This window comes from Boleophthalmus pectinirostris, unplaced genomic scaffold (genome assembly GCF_026225935.1).
Source record: "Boleophthalmus pectinirostris isolate CB_2022bp ecotype Guang Dong unplaced genomic scaffold, ASM2622593v1 HiC_scaffold_6, whole genome shotgun sequence".
Lineage (NCBI taxonomy): Eukaryota > Metazoa > Chordata > Actinopteri > Gobiiformes > Gobiidae > Boleophthalmus > Boleophthalmus pectinirostris.
In genome coordinates this window covers 16,624,870-16,650,283 of record NW_026571447.1, presented here as the reverse complement: position 1 = coordinate 16,650,283, position 25,414 = coordinate 16,624,870, and the positions used below count along the sequence as shown (strand labels likewise).

The window sequence follows — 25,414 nt, the reverse complement described above, 5'->3', positions numbered from 1 at the left end:
AGAATAGACACTTCTTCAATACTTTACGAAGATGTGAGTCTGGTCACAGTGAATTTCGGTGACTGACAGATGGATTTGCCAATCAGTGGCATGATCGTATTGGAAAAAAATAAAGGAAAAAAATATATATCAGGGGACTGAAAAACATGGTGGATTTCTGGAGAAACAATGAGAGAATAACTAAACTCTGTTAATCTCAGGTAAAATAAATTCAATATTGTTTGTAAATGCAGGTGACCAATGAGCTCCTTTGTTTCACATGTGTTACTGAAAGAAACAAACCTGACTGCACGATCATGTCTGACTGGACTTTAGGCGTGACAGAGGGTGTGGGGACCAGACTGAGATCAAGCTGTATAAAAAAAGACAGAGGGAGATCATTCTGGATTTACCAGCCAACAATATATCACAATCAAAACTGCCACAAGTTGGGCAGTACTATTAACAATACAATGTCCAATGTTAGAAGCACATTATCCTGTCCTTTTATAGAAACATTGAGCTGTGGAGTTACTTACAATGTGAACTCAACAGAATCCTACTTTTTAAACATCTATCATCACAGTTGTAGTACTTGTTGTTTTTCCAAAATTGAGCCTTAAGTTCTTAGTTTCAGTGAAAAGATTTTACATGTAGAGTTGCATTGTAACTTTTCTGGTGGAGGGTCCATCAAATGCTTTTATTCCTCTAGATGTTATTGCTTTGTCAGGTTCACAGTATGACATTAAACCTTTCTATCATCACGGAAACCAAACCAGACCAAGTTACAGGTCACATCTGTGGAGAGACGACCCCGCTCACAATCAGAATGGGCTTTTTTTTAAAGGTATTTTTAAGCAATAAAACCTGTAAATTAATAAATGTAAGATAGAACTGTTTTAATGTCATATTGTTCAACATTCCAGCCAAAGCAAACATATCCATAGAAACAAGAATGTGACAGAGCCCCAACCAAAATTTACACAGTGTGCCTTTAAATTGTTACTACAGCAGCAATTGATATGAGAATATGCATAAAACTTTATTTGGTGATTTACCTCTGAGGTGTGAACCAGAGCTACAATTTGTTGCCTTTTGTTTTCCTTTTAATCCATGACCTTAGATGCTTTTAAACTAGGGGTAAACATGATTCAGCTAAATTAAAAAGACAATTTTGCCATCCTGCGTTCAGCCACCCGCTTCGTTTGTGTCCCCCTCTGCCTGCTAATTAGCATGTTAGCATCCTATTTAAAATGCATAATGGTGCATTTTCCCATGAGTGCACTTTGATTAAATATTAAGATTCACACAAGGAGAACAGTGCTGTTGTTGTTGATTTTTATTTATTTACTTGTACTTTCCTTTTTCTTATTTTTTTTCTTTTTTTTTTTGACCTTGTGAAAATCGCAGTGAGGGAAATGACAGCTGGTTTGGTTTAGGTGAGAAGATATAAGCATTAGACTATACAGACATTATTAATCCCATGTTGTTATCTTATATGGTACACTGTAAAGTAAGGCAGACTGGACACTCTAAACTTGTGTCATGGAGAGAGACTGTCATAAGTGTACTTTGGCATACATTACCATTACATCAGCCCTTTGGCGATGTTCTAAACAGAAAGGGTCCAGGATAAATAGAACTGATTAGATCCTTTAGAAATCAGTTGCTTCTCTGTTACGGCATTAAGCTTCTAAGAGGGAAGGCACTGTACAAGAGTATTGATTATTACGAATTATAATAATGGGTAGGGATGGGCAGATATGGATTTTTTTTTGAGCCAATACTGGTATCAGATTTTTTTTCCCCCCCAACTGCTATAGATGGAAGTAAAAAATCATTATAGTATGCTATAGTAAAGATCACAAATTAACTTTTCACTTTTGTACAGATAAGTTCTTTTTTTCCCCATTTTTATCTGGGACAGAAAATCATTTGATACATGTTTGTGTAAATATGCAGCCATAAATGTAGAACTACCTCCATTTCTGACCTATTAGCCTGTTCAAGAAGGGTACACAATATTGGTACTGAATATTGGTATCAGCTGAAACTGATTAACAAAGCCGTATTGATATCAGTCAATTCCGATACTGGAATTGATATATCTCCCATCCCTAATAATAGGAGAGGGTGTCTTATTGGATTGTACAGTGTTGAAGAATGCAGGTCTAGTCTGGAGTGTTCTGTGCTACTGTGTGATTGAGTGGAGTCTGCATGACCTTTTGCTACCAGCAGCTCGTATGCTATGAATTAGTAATTAAATACAAAAAAATTCAATGTACACATTGGAACACTCTGTAAATAGTATGCTGGGTGAGTGAATGCATGTATAAAAATGTGAATGCATTCTATGAGAATGCACTGAAAATGGTAAGCAATATTCTAAACAAATATGTTCACCAAGGACTGCTTATAGATACATGCAATTTATTTACGGCCCTGTCCTCTGATCTGTGCAAATCCGGACATATCAAATTGAATCATAGACTGCATAAAGAAGTGGACTAAGGGAGTGTGGCATCACCCATAGCGTTCAGCTTCTCTCAAATGAAGTTCACGAGGCTAGAAATTATAGCAGCAAATTTGGAGTCAAGTTCTATATTTGGAATAAGAATTTAGTTACATACAAAATAGTGAACTAAAAAAAAAAACAGGATCATGTAGAGCAGGCTAATATGGACATTTTAATACCAAAATGATGACGCTCACTGCAGCAGTTACAGCGATACATGTGACAATTTTCCAATGTAAAGTCAATTAGGGCCAGAGTAGATGGAGCCGGAAGAGCTTCCATGCTCACTTTCTATTTGGAATGTGGCGATAAGCGTTTTAGATATGTCCATTTACATATGCAGTCTGGTTTGAATACAAGAAACTCAATTTGGATGATTTCAAGCCTGCATGTTTTACCATATCTGGACAGGTAGTAATGTTATTGTCTTTGTTCTACCTTCATTACCAGGATCAGAGTTAAACATGGAAACTGGCAGTGAAGACTTGAGCTCCAGGCAAAACGTGAGACTTGACTTTCAAACAGCTTTATTCCCATGAGGCCGCAGGAGATATTCTCATTAGATCAGAACGTGTGATAACAACAAACAGCAGTTCAACAGGAGGGAGCCAGAGTTCAGAGCACACGAGGTGAGACTGACTCTACATAGTGCACATGAGAAAGCCCTGTGATGTTGTTGTTAAATGAAGAAGGAATCTGTCATTACCATTTATAATCAGCATAGACAGACTTGTACATATACATATAATTATGCCTTATTTGACAGCACTCTCTTGTTATTTTTGTGACTTATTTAGACTTTATTATTACCATTTATATTGTTATAATATATTGTGATGTGTGAGCTACTGTGCGAGTCCAAATCGCTTCTCTTGTGGATTATGTTGGTACACATCTAAGTCTAATGTAAACAGAATATGGAAATCCTTGCACATAGGGGTGGGTGATATTGACAAAAATGTCTTACATTGTTTGGGATTATGTCAATATTATGGCCACCAAAGACATGCTAAAACATGCATATCTTTGTAAGGGTTGAAGTACTGCACAAAATATGACAGCATGAAAAATTCACCAAAAAAACATGCATATATATCAAATTATGCTCTTTGTTTCAAATATACTGCATAGCAAATTTGTTACACTTTAATTCTTAAAGGTCTTATATTACACAAAATTGACTCTTGTGAATTTTAAGCCATGTTATAATGTTGTTCCTCCTCATTAAAAACATACCTGGAGTTGTGTTTTGTTTCATTCACACATGTTTGAGTAATTCTGCATCATTAGTCTGTCTACATCTTCAAAGCTCAAAATGCTCTGTTCCACCTTGTGAAGTCATGAAGCAGTAGTTTTCAAGTTAACAGCTACCTCTCACCTTTTGTTTAGTAGAGATTGGCAATTTCAGGTCTGAAATTATCCAATGATTCTAGTGAAGGTGTTTAAAAACACAGAGGAGCACTTCTTGTATTACCACATGACATCACAAGGTAGAACAGAATCTTCATATGCTCATATGTAAAAGCCTATTTAATTATATACAGTAACACCTTTTGATTGCTCAAACTGAAAATATAATACAAGAAAAATCTATACTACTCTCACAATTTTTCTTTTTAAACTGTGAAATGACTTTCCCGTGGAGCAGCAGTTCTGTAGAAAATCTGTAGATAAAAAGTGTTGAGCTCCTCTGAGGTGCACAATCCAATCTGTGCGCCTCAGCCCAGGTCCACAGAGCCCAGGAAACAAATCTACTTTTTGAACTTTAGTCTGTGAAGGCAGGCTGAAGGACCCCCAGAATATACACTCAAATGGCATTAAAGGAACAGTCAGAAATAAAAACTTCTGCTTTCTCTGGTGAACTTTAACCAGTGAATCACTGATGAAGGTTCATTATTAATTATTAAGGCACAGTACGTAACTTTCTGGAGGTGACATATCACCTTCTTGATTCCATGGAAGCAGACAGTTAAAACCGTATTTCATCATATTTTCCATTATGATATGGGGGATTAAAGCTAATTGAATGCACTACTCTGTTAGAAGCTCTCTTACTCATGTTAGACTTTAATCTGAGTTTTGGTTTTTTTTGTAGGTGAGCTAGTTCGTGCTGGTGATCAAATGATCTTAAAATCTTTTTGGCAGTGTTTGCTAATGTAAGCATTGTGTCATCATGGTAACTGCAAACCATTCCGCCAATAGAGACACATGTAGAACACCCCCAGAATGATAACACTGCAAAGTAATAAAACACATAAAAAAATCTTTGAAGCATTATCTCAGTGTGGCACAAATACTGTGTTTGCCCATGCAGGGGAACTCCACTCCACACTCCTGCTGGCTCTGTGTCACTTTTCCATCACTCTTAAACGGAGGTTTTGAAGGCGTACCCAGCCTCAGGGTGTCTGTACCTGAGCACTGGGGGATTTTGGGGCTTTCAGATGTGGCGGGGTGCTGTTCATATCTTCCAGACAGTCAGATAAAGGATAGATAAAGTCTGAGCTTCAACTGCAGCGTTTCATTTTTCTTTATTACAATACCACATCAGACACATGTAGACAGCAGAGATGCAGTAGATATGTGTGTTAGAATGTGGATTTAGGTCGTATGCAAATGTCTACAGTGAGAAAATTACAGAAAATTGCAATCTAACTACACTGTACCCTTTATAATGTCAATCTATGCATATGTTTCACTATGATAAAACATTTGGCCATAACTGAATTAAAAACAAGTTGCTTTATATATTTGAAAGTCCTCAAAATGTCACTTATAAAGAGGAGGCTTTAAATCCATGAATTCCTTGAAGTTTTATATGCCCTTTTTGAAGTAACAACATGGCATGGGCATGGCATTTTACAACATCACAATCTTATCTTAAAGTTGAATTTAATTAACTGTAAGACAGACAAGCCAAATACACCTTCATTTTGTAATGAGTTTGGGTATTTGCTTAAGATTAAACAGTAAAACAACACCATAAGTATAAAATATCTTGGTAAGGCCACACTAAAACCTTAATTGGAGACTTTAAAAGGTCCCATATTTCACAAAATTGAAGCCATGTTAGAATGTTGTTATCTCATCAAAAACATACTCAGTGTTGTGTTTTATTCATTCACACATGTTTGAGTAACCCTTTATTGTTAGTCTGTCATCTCCAATGTGCTGTTCTACTTTGTGATGTCATTAAATGGTAGTTTTCAAATTAGCATCTACTATTACTATTAGAGGGCAGAAATTATCCAAATGATTGCGGGTTAAACATGTGAATGAAACAAATCACAACTCCAGGTATGTTTGTGATGAGGACAGAACATTATAACATAGATGAGAAGATAGTGTAATATGGGCCTGTTCAGGTTATTTGAAATGTCAATTCATTGTCCATTATGCTGAAAACTACAGTTTAGAATCCTGCTTTCATGTTTAAAGAGAAATAAGTCTACATCAGATATGTCAACCAAGTCCGACATGTGGAAATCAGGCACTTCTGAAGGACCAAACAGATTAAAGGGCCACTGGCCAGATTCTTTCACTGATAAAATATTTATATCTGAGAATAAAACTCAAGTGGTTGTCACATGACAGTTCAAAGAGCGATGGAGGAGCATCTGCAGAAGAGTAGAGACAGCCAAGACCGGCCAGCTCCATCCATAACAAAATTGGTTGGTTCCAGCCAATACCAATATTCAATGTTTTTCTTGCTGCAAACCACAGACTGTTGTTGTGTCCCTTGGCAAGACATATCTACCCAAGTCTACTCCTGCCACATTATTATTGGAACAGAAAGGGCATCTTTTGGCAAATTCCTGGGAGACTCTTTGTTGAGGCAACCTTGAAAACATGTTTACTTACAACACTGGCAGATAAAGTCCAAATCTGAAAAGCCACACAAGACAGTAGAGTTGTCAAAAGTATTAAAAATCAGATCAGATCAGTAATTGACACTAAAATTTGTTTCGGAACTAGATACTGTGCAAGTATTGACACTAAAAAAGTCACATTCACAGGACAGAAATGAACCTTTCCTGAATAGCCTGACCTTGAGCTGTAAGTATAAGACCACATAGATCGCACTACATGTTAACTAAAAGCACTACTCTGTTAGAAGCTCTGTTACTTCTTATGTTAAACTTTTTATTTGAGCTTTGAAGACAATCTGACCAGAAATAGCTGATTTGGTTGAAACTACAACAGGTGAGATGATTTGTGCTGTCTCTCACACATAAAATTACAGTTACACGTTTTCAGTCACGTTCATCTTTTTTGAAAATCAAACTCCTAAACAGGACGATGAATGCTCATATTGATCACAGGCTCCTGAAAATGTACTTAAATCCATTATGCATTTTTTTCTTGAGTCTTAAAACTTTTTGTCTGTGTTTGCTAATGTGTGCATTGTGTCACCATGGAAACTGCTGAACATTCCACCAGTAGAAATACATTATAGAACACCCTCAGCATGATGTCACTGCAAATAGATTCAAGACTGCATATTAAAGCAGGAACTTCAAGTATTTCCTCCAATACTTCCAAGCACTAAAGTGTACCTGCAATACTTTCACACCAACTCTTACACAGTGTCTCATCTTCTACATGGACTTCTCGGCTGCTCATCAGGTTATGAAATAGATCAGTGTGGCCTCTTCCTGTTCTGTCAACAGCAGCTAAACACAGTGACCGCAGATGTTTGCCTAGGCATGCTGCTATATTTCACACAGTGGGGGCCCTTCTATCCAGTCTTTAAATAAAGCTGTGGCCCTGTTAGTGCAGACAGAGAAGAGGCGACACCACCTGCTAACAGTCCCCACCATCACATATGTGGCGTCTGTGGGTGCAGCGTGGTGGAAATGAAGGAATGAGATGAATATTATACGACTACAAGTATATGCGCCGTCACACTAGTTTTAGCGCTCCCAACACGTGGACTGCAAACTCAAATATTCACAGTACTCTCATGGATTCAATCTCAAAAGACTGAATATTTTGCTGTAACAATTGTTTACAACCAGTAGTCAAATGAGCAAGTACATGTTTTTGCAAGTACATGTTCTGTTCTTTTAAATATGCACTATCTAACTTTTCTGGTGATCCATCATCTGCAAGTCTCCATGAAGGTTTTTTCTTGCCTGAAATGTTCCCAAATATAGCATTAAAATACCTTAAAAACATGCACTCATAGTGTGAGTGGACTTGCCTCTATACAGATCTGATCTGCAGCTTGGCCTGGTGTGGCAAGCTGTTTGTCTCCATGGACATAGATAAGTTTAAAGGTGCACTGTGTAGCTTTTCTGTTGGAGATGCTATCGTTTTGTCAGTGGGTCAACAATGGCAAAAACTGTTGTGTGTCCTTAGGCAAGGCACTTCACCCACATTGCCTAGTGCGAATGTAGTGTGTGCGAGTGTGTGAGTGTGGTATGTGGCACAGATCGGCAGCCTCGCTTTTGTTAGTCTGCCTCAGAGCAGCTGTGGCTACAAGTGTGGAGAATTGCATTGATGCAACTGATGCATTATTATTGTTATTATTATCTGGAACATCTGTGAAACATTCCAGGCAACATTTCCATGGAGAGAAGCAGGGGACGTATCATCCTTCAGAAAAGTTACACAGTGCACCTTTAATGTCACACTGTAGAGCATTCCTGGTAAAGAAATAATACAGAGACAAGCAAGATCCTTTTATACATTGCACCTTTAAATAATGTTCACTTAATTAAAACTATTCCTTCTTGATGTTTAAGTGTCAAGTATTAAGAGCTACCTTCACAAGTGAATTCCTTCATTTTATACAGATATTTAAGGGTTGCAATGAAATTTTATCACTGAGTAAGAGTAACAACAATAAAACTCACCCTGTGCCAACTCGCTGCCCTATTATACAATATTGACCTGCCATATGAATACAATATATGGTGAGAGCTGCTGAGAGTTGTACAAATTCTCTTAAAACAAAACCATTACCTCATGCATCTGGGAGAGACTGGGCTTTCCCTAATCAAAAGAATGAGCTGCTTTTATTGTGTTTTGGAGTGTGACAAAAACTGTACTCTTTATTCGTCCTTATAGCATCTGTCTGTGAGGAAAACATCATTACCGTCTTAACTTGTGAGGCCGCTAGCAAAGGAAACATTACCAAATCAGCAAACAAGGACTTTGGATGCATTTGAAAAGATGCCAGTGGCTCTTCGGCGCAGCAGCTCACACATTGTTTTTCTCAAGAGTTAGTGCTAAGATAATTCAGCGCAAAGCTAATGCTGGGTCTGTGCTGCTGTGAAGATGGGGAAAAGGCACTGAGGGACTTCAACACCAAACAAGCGACATTTTGTGTTTATTATACCAGAAGATGATATATTTACATCTGTTAATCCACAATAGGCAGTTTGTTAAAAAAGATCTATTGTGTCATAAATTAAAATTGGAGAACAAAGTAAGTACAGAGCAGTGGGCGCATACCAGTGGCAATGAAAACAGAGATTGATCTGCAACATGGCTTCTTGAAAATAAGCGGTTAAAGATTGCTCAAACAAGCACAAATCACTACAAATACAACTTTGGGAGAGTAAATGGTGATGGGAAAACAGCTATAACAGGGATGTCCAGACTTTTTCCACCAAGGGCCACATATTGAAACTTATACAGAGCATAGTGACACAGACTACAGAAAAGAGAATGAAAATGTTGCATTTAACATCAATATCTGGTCTGCATCACATTATAGTGCTTGCTATTTAAAGTGAGTTTTGAAGTAAGAAGTACTAGTTTTGGTCAACAAAAATTGGACCGATGGCTGCATTTCGCCCCCGAGCCACAGTTTAGACACCCCTGAGCTAGAACATGGTTAAGAGCTCTAAAAAGTCGATTTTGCATAGTAGGTTTGCTTTAAAACGTAAACTTAAGTGTGGCTCAGGTGAATGAGGTGAATCGCACCAATATCTGTTAGCATAAATGTAGTTAATACGATTAACTGAGATTCAGGAGCAGGACCACGCCTCAGCCGCCCTCTCCTCTCACCAGCGAACCACAACTCACCTCGACCACGCCTCTAATTTCCCAGAAGCCCATATGTAGCAGCCTTTCCCATCATCCCAGTTTGTCTCGGCGAACTCGACCCTACCCTCCCATCCCATATTTTGTCTTTCAGTCATAAGACCCCTACAAGGTGGGGTCCAGTTCCGGCTGGGCCAATTGCAGCTTGAGACGGAGCCCCCACCCATAGTCTCAACCCAGTCATCTCTGCCTCACTTCGTACATTATCAATAAACTTCTTTGCACTATGTTGTTGTTGGCGTGGTCCTAGCTAGTGAAATTACAACTAGAGATTAACTTCTTCAACAGGCACACTGATATTGCATTTTCTTAGTATCTTGGCAAAGAATACAACAACACCAACAGGTTCTAACAGGCTGCAAGTGGAATAAAATCACTGGTAAATTCAGATGTTAACTTTTTATTTTACTTTCACTAAAAGTTCCAATGTAGTGACAGAGAACAGGGTTACTGAAAGTCTGATACTCATCTTTTTTTTTGTTTCAGTTCCTAAAAAACACTGCTGCAAACCCAAACATAAAACAGATAAAAGCATTTGTTATATACCAATAAGATACTGAGCTTTTTTGCCACAGTATACCATTTACAAAGAAAAATTGCCTTTTTATTATTCCACTCGCTGTCTGTTGCGTTCTTGTCTATCTTGTGAAACCAAGACTAATCTCTTAATGATGGATCTTTTCCTTTGTTTCTGTTAACAGCAGCTCAGTGATTTACACCTGCTACCATCCAGTACAATAGAGAAATGATGCAAACTTAAACCACCTTTTCCACCATTCATCTCCATCTAAAATCCAACTGAGACTTGCTTATTGTTACCATGGCGTCTGGGGGCGAGTTTGATGTAAAATAGATTGGCTGGTGGGAGAGGGAATGCATCGTGGCCTGTTTAATCCCTCATTCAGAACCATTTCACGCCAATGCTGATGAGTCAGTAACAGCTCTCAGATCAGTCTAATAGATAATATTTCATTAGGATGCTGTAATAAATGTCGCCATGGCTGCCTACGCTCCCTGACTGGACACGGGCCAGCTCCACGTCCTCCGCCCGACGCCTCTGCTTTACAATCAGCACACTGCTCCTCTCAAACAGGCCTATTGTCCCCCATCAAATGCTCACTAAAATCTGAACAGTGTTTGTGCAGAAAATTCAAGCTTCACATATTTACATCCGTTTGTCACATTTAGGTTTCAGATTTCTTACTGTTCCGCATGCCTGTCACAATTTTTTTCTTGGTATTAGAGGGAATCTGTTTGCTATTTTTCTGTACTATGATAAGATTTGAGCTCAGGGTTGAATAAATAACTTCTATGACTCATTATATATACAAACAGCTAAAGTTTCATTCCGCTATTTATTTATTGCTTTGTGGGTTTTTTTTTTTTTTTAACCATACTGTGCATTTAGAATAGTTTTTTTTTTGCAGATGATTTTATTTTAGACTAACACTCTGTGAGTAATTAGTTTCAATAGGCTCTATTCACGCTTACGTCACAAACCAGGAAGACATTTGGAAAGATGAGATTCCAACTTCCAGCGGGCTCTGTTCTAGGCAAAATTAGAAAATGGCCAAGTTTTCTTCATCTACAAGTCACTGTAGTGTTCCGTTACGCTAATCAACAATTACAATCATACCTCAGTTTTCATAATTTCCCCACTGACACACAATGGGTACACACTGGGTACATGCGATAAGAAGAGATGAGGGCACCAAATTCCAAACATTCCAAAATTATTCCAAACAGCACATACGTATGCAGTCTTCATTTTACCGTTGATGATATTTACTTCAATGGTTTACTTTCTGGTTTGTGACGCAAGCATGAATAGAGCCTATATTCTCGTCTTGATCAAACGCGAATTCTGTTATCGTGACGTTATCATGATTTGTATACTGAGGAGAAGGCTTGGTACCACCAACTAGGATTTCTAAATATTAATACTTGTTCATATAGTATAGATTATGTGAGTACTGATTATTTATTTTGATGACTCTACATTGTTATTCAAGGGGTTATGTGGAATTAATTGAAGAACGGCTAGGTTTTTTGATTTTCTGATATATGTTGTAATATTGTTTTCTCATCACAATCATAACTGGAGTTGAGTTTTGTTTCATTCACACATTTTTAACACACAAATCCTGCAAAATTAGGCTCTTAATGTCATGTGGTAATACATAAGTGATGTTTTTAAACTCCATACACCTTTACTAGAATAATTTGCATAATTTCATCTCTGGAGTTGCCCATCTTTACTAAACAAAAGGTAAAAAGGTAGCCATTAACTTAAAAACAACCGCTTCATGATATCACAAGGTGGAACAGAGCATTTTGAGCTTAAGAGATGTAGACAGACTTATAACATGTTACTCAAACATGTGTGAATGAACCAAAACACTCCAAACTCCAAGTACATTTTTGTTGAAGTAACTATCAAGCCTTGTAATTATAACATGGCTTAAAGCTCACATGAGTCAATTTTGTGTGAATTTAAGTTGCCAGTAAGTGTTTAAGTGCTAGTCAAATGTGTGTGCATTGAAAATATATACCAGGGTCAGAAGTTGTAATGCTTCAAACTGAACAGATAAGCTTAGAAAATCTGAAGATCCAGGGCTGGCCGTTTAGGTGGGGCTGTGCCGGCTTGGTGGACAGTGCTGTGGTTTATACACAGATAAGCATCAGGCATACCATTCAGGCAGTATGGTGCACAATGATAATTCAAGGAAAAGAGCTTCACTGTAAACAGAGTTACAATGGAGAAGGTTGGGTTTATGTACACACTGGGCTTGTTTATGAAGAAGAACCAAAGCCTGTTGTAGAAAGGATGCAGGGTGCAGAGAGACTATAACCATACAGACTGTACCAGACAAAGAGGCACAGATGGACCCACACCGACAAAATACACTCTCCAGTCTTCTCTGCTCCAACTAAAATGTGTGTGGACTTGAGTGAAATAGCTTTTGTTTTTTGGGACAGTGAGAGAGTACCAGCTGAGTGTAAAATGGAGCTCTTAAACCAAGCAAGAAGAGGCTGCATGTTCATTTGTCCCTGAAACTAAATAATGTTTTACTCAACTATGTGGTTCCATAACTGCAATTAAACTTTACTCTTGTTTGGAAAGGTTGTGGGGGGTTAATTATGGCCCAATTAAGGCTGCGTCTGAACAATGTGACAAATAAGCAGAATAAAAATTGCATCAAAAGAAAAACATATTATGATTAGCAAAAACTTAATCAGGATGCTCTGTGTTATGAAACTTCAAGTCGACTTATACGTCATTACAACAAAGAGCTGTGTAGCTGTTACCACCTCCAATGGATAGCTGCACATCACGCAAGCAAGCAGTGTACCAAAATGACTACACGATGCTGCTGAATCCTACACGTATCACCATTTAAGAAAATAAAATTGGAGAACAAAGTAAGTACAAGGCAGTGAGTGTATGCTGACTGGCAATATAGCGTCTTGAAATAAGCGATTAAAGAGTGTTCAAACATTCACAAATCACTTCAAAGACAACTTGAGGGGGTGAGGGGAAACTATTATAAAAAGTCGATTTTGCATGATAGGTCTGCTTTAATGTAAAATGCTTTCAGTTCATGCCCAAGAGATAAGTGCAATCTAATTCACTTTATCACATTAGCTTCTACGTGTTAAACGGACTGAGAATGAGCTACTCACGACACACCACGTCATAGGAATATAATAACACTCTTTATTAACACGGGCTGATACATAGTATAACGCAGAGCTGCAAGCTGAATCAAAATCTCATCAAAATTGTAATTTGAATGGACAGGCCAATCACAAAGGCTGCAATTTTTATACCATAATTTACCATCATTTCTTCCACAAACAATAAAGGGACCTGTCTTATTATGTGGAAAAACTGCTAATCCTGTAGGTTAGTGCACAAACATGTTCTGAAATGTGATTCTTGTTTTAGTGTTTCTCAGTCTTTTTTATCAATTATTTTGAAATTGTAATCCTAATATATGAACATAAATCTTAATCACAAATGCATGCTTGGAAAAAACTAAAACAAAAACAAAACAAAAAAACACACACATTCATATATTTTTCCCAAATTGTTCAGCCTTCACTCACACCATTACCCAGACCTCTATACTAGCAAACCTAGGTCACACATCTATTCATCTCTATTAATCTCAGTATCGATTGGAGGTCAAAACATCCCGCCCTAATGAAGACAGCTAATTAGCCGATCAGTCTGGCCTGTATTGGACTAAAGCAGCAGAGACAGAGTACCACGGCAACAGATCACACAGGCCTGGTCAACGAACCAGAAACATTCATGCAGACAGTAAAGTAAAGTTAATATTGACGATAAATAATATTGAAACTACTGACCCAAAAACCATAGTGCAGATTTGAACCACAAAAACAATTCTTAATGTACAATATTGTAAAAACCAGGAGCAGTAATAAATAAATAGCAGAATGAAACACTTTAGTATTTAGTTTGCATTGGTAATGGATCAAATCTCATCATATAGCGAAAAACAAAAAAAAAATCCCAGTAGTCTAAAGAAAAACTACAAATGATAAATGCTGACCCTCCAAAAATATCATTCCATCTTTCATATATTGAACGATAAGTGCATATAGTAACTGGCTCTCCTCACAGTGAGTCAGGCCTGTCACACTCCGAAGCCATAAAAGAGACAGCAGCAGCAGGAGGCAGGAGGCCAGTATCACAGGATCTCACTCTCTCAGCTACAGCGTCTGTGCATGTCCTAACAGCCCTCTGCCTTTTGACTTTCACTCCAGCATGTGCACACTGCCCTGCATGCTAGGGCTAGTGTAAAGAAATATGAGGGAAGTATGTTGAGTATTTTTATAGATCTTCTTTTAGATTCTTGATGTAATATTCTTTGATATTGTCCCCTTTACCACATATTAGACAAATACTTTAAATATTGTCCAAGAGCCGTCATTAAAACATATATGTGTCTGAAATGTGACTGGCTAGGGTCTAAACCAGTTTTGTGGCATTTTTGTAGGGCTGCAGAATATATCACAATTGAATCAAAATTGCACTTTGAGTTGGTGCAAATTATCAAATTGCAACACGATGTTCTCTGCAAAGAACAAAATATCTTTTATAGAAAAATCATGTTGTGCCAGTAGTTTATGCCCTTACAAACATGTTCTGAATCTCCACGGTACTCTTGAATTAGATTTTCAGTTCAAATCAGTCTTCTCCCAAAAGTTAATCTAGAGTTGTTTACAATGTGCACTGGGAACTTTTAAACATATACATCACTGTAAATTTTCTAGATTCAAAAGTTTTTACACATTAAATGTGTATTTTTTTTATTTGAAAACATAACATGATAATGTTTCCTATATATCCGCAGTGTCTCACATTAAATGCAATGTCACCCATAAAATAGTGTTAATACTGCAATGCAAGTGTGTTTTTGCCTCATTGTGCACCACTACAGCCCTCACAGACTGTAAAACAGGGTGAGTGGTTGTTGTTTTAAGCTTGGAGGGAAGGCTGGCTCAGTTATGTCACGATCTTTAACAAAAGTTGGTTGAAGAGTAGGAGAATGCAGCTGTAATTACTCTAACAGTCATGAGAGGGCCCTTGTCTCAGAGACACATGGGGCTCACTCAGTGCTTTAATGAGTATGAAATTACAGGCAATTCCCTTAACTGTTAGCAGATCTGGGCCTATTTGGACACCTAGAGACTTAATTTTCCACAGATATCATTCATTCACTCCTGACAAGAACATGACTACACTACATAGGAAAAGGAACAAGTTACTTCACATTAAACGCACTGAAAGGTTTACAAGACCACAGGTATTTATGATGTCAATGACTGAAGTAGATTCAATACTCAATACCAATTCCGATGCCACAATGATAATAAAAACACTCTTTCTTCAGACAATAGAATGTGATTTTCAGCATTAAATTATAGTACTTTCTTTTACCATGTGGCCTTATAACTAATCTTTAGTCGTCTAGGTAGGTTCTATAGTCCATGGGTGTAAACCATCGTCTGTGATCTTATACTTGTGATCATCTGTTTTCTTAGAATCAATACTTTCTCAAATAAGTACTAACTGTAGTATTGATTTGTTTCAGATTTTTGATACTTTTGACAACCCAAGTCCAGTATAGATTTTTTAAGAGAATATCGATGATTTCTCTTGGTGCTGTGGCTAATGACCTCTTTTTATTAATTATTATTATTTTAAAGCCCATAGCGAGACCCACAAATTTATGTTAATGTATGTTATGTTACTTTTGTAAAATGGCAAATGTTTTTTCATTTGTTGCCTGATTGTGTAAACAGTTTTTTGTTTTCAGCTTCATTTCTTATCTTTTTAATTTTTCACCCTTTAGTTTATAGGACAAACTGGGATTGATACACATATGGCATCTTAGAGAAAAAAATATCAGTGCAGAATATCTGCAAATTTTCCAACATCTGACAATACCGATATTTGAGAAAAACTTAACAATATCACCAATGCGGCTATCTGAATCAATATCTCACCCATCCCTAGTTGCAAAATGGAAAACATATGTTCTAGCAGTTGAGAGTTGATTTGAGGACGCCTCCGTGCTACTACTTGATGTTTGCAAAGAGTGACTAGCTGTAAAATTACAACTTCAAACTGCAGCAAATCATCCTATCCTCTGCATCATCTTCTCGCACACCATCAGCCTTCACTCGGTCTATAAATCTCCTCTTCGGCCTCTTGTCTGGCAGCCCAAGCCTCAGCATCCTTATATGCACTACTCGCACCATACATTTTAATATCCCTCTTCTGTACATCATCTGGTCCTTCATTCTTTCTGAACGCAAATCACTAAACTCACTTTTCTCTTCCCACTGCACAATTTGCCTGACCAGCCAGTCGCTTCAACATTCTGCTAAAATCTAGAAGGAAATGAAAGCAGACAATAGAGGGTGAAAATCCTCCATCTTAACATTAGCCGGTCCAATCACAGATGCTAATTTGTATTGCATGTCTCTCAAATATGAAAAAGGGGAAATGTCTAAAAAAAACGAGAATGTTTTTTTCTGACTGGTTAATCCGTCTGTCAGTCAAGCCGTCTGAATTCATGGAGACAGGATACAGCTCCAGCTCCACTCATCTTTGGAAAGTTTTTTTTCAAAGTGTGTGGTTCTGGCTGCCCAGGTAACTGCACAATAACATCTGTGTATTTCATAAAGAGGAAGTGATCCAATACAATAGCCAAGAAGCTCCAGCTCTATCAGACATATCAATAACCTCGAGGGCAGATAGGAATCAGTGGGTGGTTATCGCTAATGCCATTTCCTTTATGTCCAAAACCTATTATGAGCACAAGACAATGCAGCCCGCGGCCTAATTCACTTCAGGCATCTTTGGATCAAATGCATTTAAAACAAAGCAACAGCAATGACGCAATATCTTGACATCAGATGGCCTTCCTTTGTTGTGGAAACACGAAGCCCCTATCCTGCACTGACCAGCTCAGAGTCCGGATAAATAAACCACATCCTTATGGGTAGGACTGTCACGATAACACAATTTGAAGTACCACATATCGCTACAGAGAGATGTAATAATAAACGATAATATTGAAACTACTTTATACCACAAAGCAAGTTAATTACAGATTTAAATATACAGTATCATTAAATGACCTAAGATGCAACAAATAAATCACTGAATTAGCCACAGAAGTTATTTATTCAACCCTCTACTGTTCAAGTCTTAACTTATTACATAAAAATGACAAAATTTCCCCAATTTTTTCAGAGAAACTGTACCCATGATAAATATGGAGCCCTAAAATATTGTTCCAGCTTTCAAATATTAAATGATAAGTCAATATAGTAATAAGTAACAGGCCTAATGATGGGTTACCTCCAAACAGATGAGGAGAGAGGTGTGCTGGTAGAGATCCTATGAGCAGCCGGGGGCCTTCTTGTCCTGCGGTGCCAGACCTTCCCTCCCTCTCCCCGGACGCTTCCTCTGGGGAGCTGCCTGCAGACTCAGGGGAGCTGTACACCCCACTGCTGCTGGGAATGTTGATGCCAGATTGGGCTCGGGCACCGGGGCCTCCCATGGACCTGAAGCGATGCAGAGACACATGTAATATAGTCAATATTCAAGATTTAGAAGTTGGTCGGGGGGGGGTATTTCTCATTGTTAACTACAAAATTGGTCTAAAATTGGTCTGATATTCATTGCATTTCACTCTAGAAAGCAATGGAATTTCAATTATGTTTTTTTTATTTGTATGGTCAAAACAGCTACACAACATTTTTTAACCCTATGTGTAGGACCCGCAATATGACAAGTTAGTATTTGGAAGTGGGCGGGGATTGGGGGTAGGTGAAAACAGACATTTTCTGCACACCCAAGACCCAGATGCAGAGCAATATATATTACTCAAATGTATTTCTCTACAAAGAAATAGAACCAGTACGTCTCTGGTTAGGGGGAACATCTGCTTAACCTCCTGAATTGTGTAGTATTGTTATTGTGTTACAGTTTTGACCTTCAGCTCCACCATACCTGCTCCTGCTGGTACTTGCTGTTGCTCCAGATGCCCCAGCCGCTCCGTATGCATGGTACCTCATCCCTCCAGTAGAGGTCCTGCTCACTCCAGCCCCATTGGTGCTGGAGGGCAGGTCCGAGCCCGAGTACGCCCTGGTCCGGCCGTTAGCAGCTGGGTTGGCTGTAGGGCTGCTCTGCTTGGCCCCCATCAAAACCTCCAATAGTCTGTTATAATGTAATAAATGGGGAAACAATGTTTCACCCCAAAATTAATGATGGCCCTTTGAGCCAAATAACTTTTTCATTACTATAAAAGTTTGTGGTTGTCCCATTTTATCAGTTTCATTGTATAATTATTCATCCACCATTACCTTCCATGTTCAGAATATTGTATTATAGAAAGTATGATATTCAAGCATTCTGAAAGTTATCTAGGCAAACTCTAAAAAGTTGTACATACATTACAGTACACTATCTGATGGAAAACAGTAATAGCTCTGGATGGGATCGTTGGCGTTGCAGTACCGCGATTGTCCACAGGTCGAACTGTAGATGGGGCAAAGGGGGGCGGTATCCTAATCCGTTTTCATAATACATCCATGTACAGTGCGTAGATGAGAGCAGTTGGTTTTAAAAACGCGCCACGGCCCCGTCCGTGTGAGCAAACCAAGCAAAGCGTCCCCGTGTGCAAAGTTAACCTGTCCATATGTCACCACAAGTAACGAGGAAACTTTGGAGGGCGTCATTGTATTCCGTGAGGGGTGCACGCGCTGCAGGCTGGTCCCGTGCAGACCCCGGACTCCTGTCCACTGTGTGCCCGCTGTGCCGTGCCTCGTCCCGGGCGCAGCTCCTCTCTGCTCCCCGTCCCGCTGCTGCACATCGCTCACGAGGAGGAAGTGATGGAGGAGAAAGTCCCGCACGGAGCGCTCTTATCAGCTGCTGCAGCCACTGAGCTCAGAGCAACAAGCGTCCTCTCAGCACACGCACTTCCGCCGTGGAGTTTCACAATAAAGTTACGCATTACGCATTTTGTGAATGAACTGCAACACTGCTGCTAAAATGAGGAGGGTGACCTTGAAGTTTGAAACACTTACCTAATCCTGACCACAGCATTATTAAGATGTTTGCAGTTTTGGAAACTGGTTGCTTTCAAAAGGCCTACTGAATATGGCTGTAATAAGCCCAAGAAAGTCCAAATATTACATAGAGAAATGTTGAGCCTCACTGTAGCTGGGCTTCAGATGACCTCATCACAACATTCTATAGGCCAATTTTACACTAAAGGAGCCAGGATAATAATCCAATGCATTTTGTCCTTGAAGCAGCCAGACAACTATAGTTTCTTAAATACACTTAGTTTCTTAAATACAACTTTGTTGGCAGCCAGACATTATACAGACTCACTGTGTAAGAATTCAGACTAAAAATAAACTAAAACTAAAACATATATTTTATTGTAGGTGTTTATATTGCATTACTTCAAACATGTGTTATCACTGTGCTGTCTTCTTCTGGACTGCATTGAGTTTTTGGCTGAAATGTCACACACAACAGGTTAAAGAGAATTGTGACAAAATATAAGAAATTTGACATGTACTGATTAAACACCAAGACTAAATATACTGTCAAAAGTAAAATATGTTTTATTTTATTTTATTTATTTTTTTTATTTTTTTATTTTATGGGCTCATTGTCCTTTTAATGCTCCTGTGAAACTGTGAGTGAGTAACTCATTTCACTGTTTCTCTGTGTCTCCCTTTGTGCACTTCTCTAATGGAAAGTCCATTTGCTCAGTGAAACACACTTGTTTGCTGTGCATTGATTTTACTGGATTTTATTAGTTTAGTCAGTCAACAACAAAAACATTACAGAGCAGATGTATCAAAATAATCTATGTTTATAACTATTTATAATGCATCTGTATTTCACCAATAAGTGTGGTTGTGCATTTTGCAAACGTACTGAAGATACAATCGCTACACGCTTTTATTTTTCAGCCTACAAGAGCTTGTCGTGTGCGTAAGAGAAAACTTGACAATCATTGGACCAGCACGTCTGGTGACGTCAGAGGCAGCCCCATGTCAATAACAAACTGTTTCTCTACACCTGTGCTCGGTTCATTTATTCAACACCTTTTGTACAGGACACAATACTCCTGCAATTGTTTTTATATAAATGGTTTGGATGCTTATAGGGGATTAGAGGATAAATTGCAAAGCTACATTTTTTCAGCAGGTTGAATGAACTGCACTTATATTGTTGTATTCCACAGGTTTGTAAAGGAGAATGAAAATTTTAATGGGTGCAAGTTCTTGGCTCTGGCCCAGGATGCTCAACAATGAAAATGCTTCCCAGATGTAAACAAAGGGAGAGTGACAGAAAGGAAAAGTGTTTGTGTGAGAGAGAAAGAGAGAGAGACAGAGAGAGAAAGAGAGAGACAGAGAGAGAGAGACAGACAGAGAGAGAGAAGAGGGGGTGAAGGAGCAATGACCATCATAAGTAATGTATTCATATCACCAAACATCTTCAAATTTAATACAACAGAGTGCAGTCTGGAGCTCGTGTTGACAGAAAACAGAGCGGAGGAGAGCGCTCAGTGGGACCTGCTAATCCTTATCTCAGAGCCAAGCACAAACAAATTAAAGTTTGGCAATAACTCTGGACAGAAGTGAGGTTCCAAACACACAAATTGGCTTCCATTTGGCCATTGCATTAGTCCAAAAATACAGTGACTGGGTATGAATAGAGGATGTTAAACAGCTCTCCATTCAGGGTTGCCAGTTGTATTTTGCGCATATTTTATCATCTTGATGGTCCAAATTCACGCTATCCATTTTTGATCTGTCCATATCGAAACATTTTTGTTTGTTTGGTCTTTTTCCTTTTTGTACAGCATTTGATGTGTCGATAGATTTAATATTACTGGAAATGTTTAAAGTGCATAAGATAGGCGTTCATGATTTTCTAATAATTACTTGTTTTTGTCCATGTACATGTGGTAAATATTTTGCAGTTTCTCATCAGTCATGTGGCATTCTGTGGGTAAAAAGTTGAGAAGAAAAGCACAAAAATACAGGAAGTAGCGGTGAGTCTAAAACTGAATACCTCTACCTATGCAACATTAGAATTCCCCTGAAAATGCAAAGAGAGTTTACAAGAAACTACAGCTTTATAGCAGTTTAAATCTTCATTCAACAAAATAACTTGTTGTTTATTTTTAGAAGTGTAATCATACTGGGCAATTTAGGCAAGGTTTAACATTAAAGGGCCCAATGTTGTTCTAAACTATGTTATAATCTTGTTTCCTCATCAAAAACATACCTGGAGTTGTGTTTTGTTTCATTCACACATGTTCCAATACACAAACCTTGCATATTTAGGCTGTTCTTTTCTTTGAAAAAAAAAAAAAAAAAAGAAAACATTCTGCACAAAGTGAAACAGAGCATAATGAGCTTAAGACATGTAGACAGACTAATAATAAAGGGTAAATGAAATGTGTGAATGAAACAAAACTCAACTCCAGGTATGTTTTTGATGAGGTAACAACATTCTAAGTTTAAATCTCAAGTCTATTTTGTATAATATAGGACCTTTAAACTTTAGGTCACCAATAGGTCCAAAATCACAGTAATACTAAAATAGTTTATAATCAACATTCCTTGTCCATATTTTCTTTGCATTCACATTTCTACAGTAGCAGGTATTGTCCGTTCTCACAGTCGGATGGTCTAATCCTTCTAATCTCTGTCAGTGTCTGGAAATAGCTCAGGTTTATCTGCTGCATCCATCACCTCCACCTGCAGAAAGATGCTACAGGACAGTCACTTCAGGATGCCCCTACACCACAAACATACTGTCTTACAATGGACTGCAAGTCAAGCGCAGTCCTGGTTATAGCTGACTGTGTTTTAAACGCCATACACCTTCAGTAGAATCATTTGGATAATTTCAACTTTGGAACTGCCCATGTCTACTGATCACAAAGTAAAAGGCAGCTGTTAACTTGAAAACCCTACATGACATCACAGGGTGGAACAGATCATTTTGAACTATGGAGATGTACACAGACCAATAATGCCAGAAACTCAAACATGTGTAAATAAAACAAACCACAACTCTGGGCATGTTTACGATAAAGTAAATTCACAAAAGTAAAGTTTGCAGCTTCATATCTGCTGATTATCCAGTGTCAATACTAGTTTTATTATCTGTTATCTGTGCATTTTTGACTTGTTACCTCAAAAACAATAATATTCCTCATGTACACGTTGAAAATATGCGATGGGAAAAGCACATATTAACTGAATACACCCACAGTTGAGAATACAGCTGTGGTTGCGTGACATAATCTGTAGAATCTGTGGCAGCTCGACTAAAACCATCAGCGCCTAATCGATGTAATGAAAGTGCAGCATTTCCATTAAAGCCCTGATCACACACAATATCCCCAAATGTGATTACATCTGACCAGAGATAAATCACTGCCCACTGAACACCCACACGACCAGCTGAAAGGTTAACCGTTTACTGTTGCGGAGAGAGGAGATACCAAAGCCATTCAAATCCAATATAATCCTATGATGTCATTGTTTAACAATAGATGTTTAGATTATTTAAAGCAAAAATAGTTTAATAATCCATTTTAGGCTAGTTTTGAGTGACCAAGAGTGGACATGTCGTGTAGTCACACTGGAATGTATTCATGCAACAAAGAGACATTTATACATGTATAATGTAAAAATATTGGACAAAATGCTTTTTTAAAACGGATACATAAACAAAATCTCAACATCGGTTAATACGTAAGTCTAAGGGAGTGTGAAGTCACCCATAGTGTTCTGCTCCCGTCAAACGAAGCTCAAAAGGCAAGCATGGGGCGAATTTGAAAGTGAGTTCCAAATTTAGGAATAGGAATTCATTTATGGACAAAATAGAAAAACATAGATTTAGAGTTCATTATTTATTCACTCCACACTTGGTGGGGGTAAGCCATTTATTGTAGCCACAGATGCCCTGGGCCAGACTGACAGTTGCGAATCTGTGCCATTAGACCCTCTACCACTACCAACACTCACACATACACACCACTTTCATGCTAGGCAATGTGGGTGACGTGACTTCCCATAGGACACAATCCCACTGTGTCGTCCCACTGTGGCGCCTGATATTCCCAGCGGTCTCCCATCCAAGTACTAACTAGGCCTGGTATTGCTTAGCTTCTGAGATCTAACGGGATCAGGCTTTGACAAGCTGTACAGCCACATGTTTATTGTTTTTCTCAACCATACTTTTGCATTGATGTCTGTATAACTGCACGACACACATAGCTCAGATTTTGCAAACAGACTTTTTTAATGTGCCTGTGTAGAACATGTGGAGACTAGAGAATGAACAGACAGTTATGTACCCCACGGGAAACACTAAAATCATTCCTAATTTACCACATAAATCAAGTAAATCCCTGTTCATTTTAGCCTTAGGCCACATACCTCCCATCAATACAACTCCAGGTGTGGACAGCCATTGAACACTTACACAGTTTGGACCTTGACGGTGAAGACTTCTCAAAACCTGTCTGACCCTGACCTCATCAACAGACACTGACCTCTGAGCAACAGCCAATCACAGAGCAGGAGGAGATAACAGCAGCCAATCAGAGAGCAGAGAGATTTCCCCCTGGGCTGAGGACACAGATCAACTACACGCTCACAAAACCTCCAGCACACAGTATCAGACAGGCCCTGGCTGATGGAGACCCCGGGGCAGTTTCAATGAGAAGAGGAAACGGTGGTGGAATTCATTTACAACTTAGTGACTACTGATAGGTACTGTTTACATGGGGGCATATGGGATAAATTAACCAGTTTTTAAACCATATTACAGTGTGTATTTTTGTTTTCACAACAAATACACAATGGGGTGTACACTGTAGCTGAACTGTTTTGCTCAAAGACCCAACAATAATATGCAACTCTGAAATACTGTACCCAATAATTCAGTTTCTGGTTAAGTTTTTAACTCAATATGCCACTGTTCCCCTGCTAAAATAATTCTGCAGTAAGGGCACCATTTTGAGGGCTTTTGAATACTTAAAGGACTGAATATTAGATTTTGAATTGTAGGTCCTTTCTGGAGGGGGTTTGCCATCTACTTGTCTCCGTGGAGATGTTATTGTTTTGTCAAATGCTCCATAGTATGCATTAAACTTGTTTGTCTTGCAATTTTTCACTTACAGCTGTTTTTATTGGTCAGAAATTTCTTGACAAACATGCATTTTTATTGTGAGGAAATTCGCCTTTCCACAGATCTTAACTGTAACTTGGCTGAGAGGCTACACTTAATTGTATATAATGTCTTACTGTAGAACATTCCAGGTAAAACAATGGCATCTTCATAGTGACAAGCAGAAAAGTATCAGAAAAGATTGTTCACCTTTAAAGGTCCTATAATTTGTAAAATTGACTCTTGTGACCTTTTAGTTATGTTAATGTTGTTTCCTCCTCAAAAGCATACCTGAAGTTGAGTTTTGTTTCATTCACATGTTTCATTTACCCTTCATTATTAGTATGTCTACATGTCCTAAGATCAATATGCTCTCTTCCACTTTGTTATGTCATGAAGCGGTAGTTTTCAAGTTATCAGCTACCTCTTATCTTTAGTCCAGTAGAGATTGACAATTACAGGCTGAAATGATCCAGATGATTCTAGTGAAGGTGTTAGAAGTTTTAAAACACAGTGGAGCACTTCCTGTATTACCACATGACATCACAAGGTGGAGCAGAATGTTTTCTTTTTTTTTTTTTTTTTAAAGAAAAGAACAGCCTAAATATGCAAGGTTTGTGTGTGAATGAAACAAAACACAACTCCAGGTATGTTTTTGATGAGGAAACAACATTATAACATAGTTTAGAACAACACTGGGGCCTTTAACGTTAAACCTTGCCTAAATTGCCCAATATGATTACAATTCTAAATATAAACAACAAGTTATTTTGTTTTGTTTTATTCACACTTAGCTGAGTAACCCTTTTATTGGTCCTATTATTAGTCTATCTCCAAAGCTCAAAATGCTCTGTTCTACTTTGTAATGTCATGAAGCAGTGGTTAACAGGTACCTATGACCTTTTGTTCACTAGAGATTGGAAATTATTCTAGCAAAGGTGTATTAAGTTTAAAAACACAGTGGAGTGCTTCCTATATTACAAAATGACATCACAAGGTCAAACAGTGTTTTTGGGTTGAGAGAAGCATAAACATGTGTGAATGAAACAAAACACAACTCCGGGTATGTTTTTGATGAGGAAATGACGGGGGAAAGTGCAATATGGGCC

The 25,414-nt window shown here is 38.3% G+C and overlaps 1 protein-coding gene across 2 annotated transcripts in view; it reads right to left on the bottom strand.

Moving 5' to 3' along the window:
• Positions 1-19,017, bottom strand: part of znrf2b (zinc and ring finger 2b) — a 63,248-nt gene extending 44,231 nt beyond the window's left edge. The window contains exons 1-3 of one of the 2 annotated variants that reach the window (XM_055163756.1): positions 18,544-19,017; positions 18,102-18,308; positions 17,448-17,653 (exon numbers count right to left, since the gene is read on the bottom strand). In XM_055163756.1, the coding sequence (XP_055019731.1) occupies positions 17,448-17,653; positions 18,102-18,292 (397 nt within the window). In that variant the 5' untranslated portion in view covers positions 18,293-18,308; positions 18,544-19,017. Of the gene's footprint in view, positions 1-17,447; positions 17,654-18,101 lie in introns of both variants that reach the window. The other variant, XM_020937545.2, reaches the window with a different exon arrangement.
• Positions 19,018-25,414: the final 6,397 nt, after the last annotated feature.